This window comes from Trichechus manatus, unplaced genomic scaffold, assembly GCF_000243295.1.
Source record: "Trichechus manatus latirostris isolate Lorelei unplaced genomic scaffold, TriManLat1.0 scaffold00098, whole genome shotgun sequence".
NCBI classification, from domain to species: Eukaryota; Metazoa; Chordata; class Mammalia; order Sirenia; family Trichechidae; genus Trichechus; species Trichechus manatus.
Genome location: NW_004444034.1, coordinates 1,938,986 through 1,944,190, shown reverse-complemented (window position 1 = coordinate 1,944,190; position 5,205 = coordinate 1,938,986). Strand labels below are relative to the sequence as shown.

Here is a 5,205-nt window from a genome sequence, read left to right as displayed (position 1 = left end):
GGAATCCCGATGGAATCGTGCAAGAATGGGAATAAACAGACCGTGGAAAGGAGCAGAGGTGGGACAATAAAGAGCGAGAGACACGTAGGAAGGAAACTGACTCCAGGGTCATGCTTGGGGGCAACGCCGAAAAGGGATGGGTTGTGGAGTTGGGCCTTCGAAGCAATTATCACCACCTTTACGCTGTAGGAAATTCTGCCTTTAGCAGAAATAAAACCCCTATTTAAAAACAAACAAAAACCCTGAGATTTCATGACCCTATTTGTTCGCCCTCTAGAGGCAGAAGCTGCGTTCGGAATGGAGCTTTTTGGCGGGTGAGTGGGCCTAGAGCCACCCAACAGCCTGGAACATTCTCTTTCCTTCCATCAGTCAATATCCTGCCTATAGCGCTGCCCTCCCCAATATTTCCCATTACTTAAATAGGAAAGGCGAATTCAACCAAGGATGGGGATAGTGTGCCAAATTCAAAAGCAGAGGCAGGGTTGGCGGCCTTCACTCCTGAGCTGAAGCAGGTAGGAACACCAGGGGAGCTTTTCAACTTGACTTGCAGATTAGAATCATTTGGACAGCCTTAAATACTAGCCCTGGCGACTCCACACCAATCAAATTGGAATCTCTGGGGCACAGGTGTATTTGAAAGCTTCCAAAGTAATTCCATTGTGTTTTGTGGGTGGAGAAAAACTGCAGCAGGTAAGGAAAGATTCACCCAAACTCTGAAAGACATAGGAAACTACAGACTGAGAACCACTGGTTTAGTTTATTGGTTTGCTTTACTTCCTAGATTTACTTAGCAAAGAGTCCAGTGGTTTCCTTTGCCAGGCACTGTGCTCAGAAGAGCAAACACAGACTTGATTTTTGCTTCATGAAATTTGCAGTAGAAGATGAGACAGACATTAATTTGATAGTTATTTGATAACTAAAATGAAAAACAGCAGCCATGTTAAATAAAAGCTATGATAAAGGGTCACATAGTTCAGTGTGAGCCTGTCTAGTAGGTGATCATCGAAATTAGTTGATTAGTTGTTTACTGTCCCTGTCTCTGTTCCTAGTGCTTTACATGTAGAGTCATTTCATCTTCACAATAGTCCCATGAGGTTGTTGGTGGTTGCATTCCCATTCTACAGAGAGGAAACAGGCACAGGGACTAAATCACTTGTGTCTTAGTCATCTAGTGCTGCTACAACAGAAATACCGCAAGTGGATGGCTTTAACAAAGAGAAATTTATTTCCTCACAGTCAAAGTAGGCTAAAATTCAGGGCATCGGCTGCAGGAGAAGGCTTTTTCTCTCTGTCGGCCTTCTCTTTGGTGTTCGTCCGGACTAGGAGCTTGTCTGCGCGGGACCCCTGTCCTTTGCGCTCTGCTACTGGCACTGCTTTCTGGATGGTATGAGGTTCCCCATTCTCTGCTTGCTTCCCTTTCCTTTTATCTCTTGTAAGGTAAAAGGTGGTGCAGGCCGCATCCCAGGGAAACTCCCTTTACATCGGATCAGGGATGTGACCTGGGTAAGGGTGGTGTTACAATCCCACCCTAATCCTCTTTAACATAAAATTACAATCACAAAATGGAGGCCAACCGCACAATTCTGGGAATCATGGCCCAGCCAAATTGATATGGACATTTTTGGGGGGACATAATTCAAACCATGACAACTTGTTCAACCTCACAAAGATGTTGTTAGGTGTTGTTGAGTCGACTCCGACTCAGGGTTACCCCGTATACAGCAGAAGAAAACGTTCCCCGATCCTGTACCATCTTCCTGATTGTTGCTGTGTTCGAGTTCATTACTGCAGCCACTATGTATTTGGAGTGCCTCCCAACCTAGAGAGCTCGTCTTCCAGCACTATATCGGACGCTATTCTGTTACGATCCATAGGGTTTCCATTGACTGATATTCCAAATCCCAGGCCTTTCTTCCTAGTTTGTCTTAGTCTGGAAGCCCTGCTGAAACCTGTCCACCATGGGTGACCTGCTTGTATTTGAAATACCGGTAGTATAGCTTCCAGCATCATAGCAACACGCAAACCACTACAGTAACAAACTGACAGAAGCATGGCGGTTGTCACACAGATAAGGAGTAGTAAAGTTGACGCTGTATACACCCTATCCCAACTCAAAACTTAATGCTGTTAAAGAAAAGCCCCTATCTACCTCTCTGGCTTCCCCTTTCTGCACTCTTTCCCTTCCCTCATGACTGAATGGGGTCTGAGTGGGTGCAGAGGACTAGTTAAAAGACAGATGAAGTAGTCCCAAGAGAGAGTTTCACTTGGGTGATGGTAAGCCAGGATGAGAAAAATGAACAGATTCAAGAGATACTTGGAAGTGAAATCAAAATAACTTGGATTGGATATGAAGAAGAGGGTGTCTAAAATGACCCCGACTTCTCACTTGTACAAATAGACACACACCATTGATGTCTAAATCCTCATTTTCCCAGTATTTAAGTTCTTAATTTTCAGATTCTTCTTTTTGTCTTCCTTCCTTCCTTTCCTTCCTTCTTTGCTTCCTTCCTTCCCTCTCTTGTTCTTTTGTTTCTTTTGTCATTTAAGCAGCAGGCTGTTAAATTCTTTAAGAACAAAACTTCACACAAAATGTTTATAGTTTATATTAAAGGGAAAACTTTTCCAATTGGCACGTTTTTCTGGCTAGATGAATGTTTGTCTCTTAGATTCCAAGATAGTCTTGTGACTTCCAAAGAAGTAAGCTTTTATCATCAACACAGTTTATTTCAAATTTATTGAAAGCAAAGATGACTTATTTTTCTACCTCTTGATCTAGAGACAAGCAAAGACAGGAGAGATTAAGTAAACAGCTGTTAATGAGGTACCCCTTTGTAATTTATAAGGGACCACCCAGTTGCTATGGCCATTATTTGCACATATAGCTCAACAAATGCAGCAGCAGGTCCTGAAAACTTTCCCAGAAGTAAAATTCTGCAGATACGTTCTTTGACTCTGTAAAAGAATGTGTTACTTCCAGCAAAACAACAAAACATCCTGGGAAGTTGGTAGAATGAAAAACACAGAAGTAGCATTGAGTGGAGCGAATCAGTGAGGAGGGGTAGAGAACAGTGTGGAATGGGAAACGCATTGGGAGACAACATTCCAAGTTGCTTTTCACTGGTGGTGCAGGATTTTTGCTTTAAAATATTTAATATATCAAGGAGGAAGTTTGGTTAGCATTATCTTGAAATGTATGTCAGACTTTTAGAATAAAAACTTCCTGATTCTTTTAAACTACCTTTCAATATTTTCTTATTCTAAGTGGAAGTAACTTTGTTGTTTTTGCCTTTCCCAGTGTCTCTAATGTTAAAAGGAAATTTTTCTCTCCACTTAACATTTCAGTATAATTAAACTAATAACTATTAGTTTCCTATGGTTGCTATAAAAAATTACCACAAACATGGTGGCTAAAAACAACAGAAATTTATTCTCTCACAGTTTTGGAGGCCAGAATTCCAAAATCAGTATCACTGACTGGCCCAAAATCAGATGTCCTGGCAGGGCCACTGTCCCTCTGGAGGCTCTAGGAGAGAATCCATTCCTTGCCTCTCCTAGATTGCCTCTTCTGGTGGCTTCCGGCCTTCCTTGGCTTATGGCCATATCGCTCTACTCTCTGCATCTGTGGTCACTTTGCCTTCTTCTCTTCTGTTTGTGTCAAATCTCTCTCTGCTTCTCTTTTATTAGGACACTGATGATTGCATTAGAGCCCACCTGATATTCCAGGATACTCTCCCCATCTCAAATTACTTAATTTAATCACATCTACAGCCTTTTTCCATGGAAGATAACATTTACACACTCCAGGCATTAGGGCCTCATATCGTTGTGGGCCATTATTCAACCTATTATAATAACTGTCTTTTATTATCAGACATTTTACTCAGGAGGATTTGCAGAAGTCCATGCATGATATAAAGAAATAACAGATTAATCCTACCTGTTTGCAAGTTTCATTAAAATAGGAATGTCACATATGCCTTACATTATACTTTGCTCAATGTAAGGTTATTTTCCCCAATCTTGTTCCAGGAAGGACTTAAGTCAGTTTACATGGGTATATAAAATGCAGCAAGATCATGCAAATTAGAAGTAGATGAAATAAAAAAAAAAATCAAGAAAATAAAGCCCTAGGGAAAACACATATAATTATATTCTTTTTATTAATATTGCATAGGAAAATTCTTTCTTGCTTTGTAAACAAAGTATGGTATTTTGTTACAAAACAGTAAAATAATCTCCAACCCCCTCCCCAGAACAACAGGTCCAGTCTCTTATTCTGTAGGCATCAGACTACCCAAAGAAAAAATTATTTTGCACATTTCAGGCGGTATAATCATTTATAAGGAGTCCGTGGGTGCTGCAAATGGTTAAGTGCTCGACTACTAGCTGAAGGTTGATGGTTCAAATCCACCCAGAGGTGCTCAGGAGACAGGCCTGGTGATCTGCTTCAGAAAGGTCACAGCCTTGAAAACCCTATGGAACAGTTCTACTATGCATACATGGGGTTGCCATGAGTTGGAATTGACTCATTGGCAACTAACAACAACAGCAATCATTTATAAACCTGAAACTATGGAATCTAGGTATATACATTTTGATTTATGAATTTTGAGAATATTACTAAGAGTATCTTTACTGTCTTCAAAGCTACCTCTAATAGTCATGATGTATACATTAGTTGAAGTCAGCCATTTGCAGCAAATCATATATTATTACTGAAATTAAAATTCTTATAAAATCTAGTCATACAAATGACAGCTAATATAGTATATTGGAACCTATTTTTAATTGCTTTCCCTAATATACACCTCCTTTTCTTAATTCTCTGGGTAAGCAGCCTCTAGAAAGTTTCTTCAAAAAATTTGTAAGTGAAAGAGTTCATTTCTGTGGCCTATGATAAGATTTGCTACTTAATAACATACAGTAAATAATGAGTATCTACTTCAAAATTATTTATTTGATAAATAAATATTTCAATAAATAACTTGATTACTGTAGTGATATCAAATATTCAACAAGCCCTGCCTTTTGAAAGGCAGCAGGGTATAGTGGCTAAGATCCCAGAATCAAGGCAAATTCAATTTTAATCCTGCCATTGTCACTTATAATTTGTCTTAGTCATCTAGTGCTGCTACAACAGAAATACCACAAGTGGTTGGTTTTAATGAAGAGAAGTTTATTTCCTCATAGTCAAAGTAGGCTAAA

The 5,205-nt window shown here is 39.8% G+C and overlaps 1 protein-coding gene across 1 annotated transcript in view; it reads left to right on the top strand.

Annotated features, from left to right (window-relative positions):
• The first annotated feature begins 252 nt into the window (after positions 1-252).
• TPD52L1 (TPD52 like 1) overlaps positions 253-5,205 on the top strand; it is a 106,123-nt gene continuing 101,170 nt past the window's right edge. The window contains exon 1 of the mRNA XM_004382751.1: positions 253-314. Coding sequence (XP_004382808.1) covers positions 253-314 — 62 coding nt within the window. The remainder of the gene's footprint in view (positions 315-5,205) is intronic.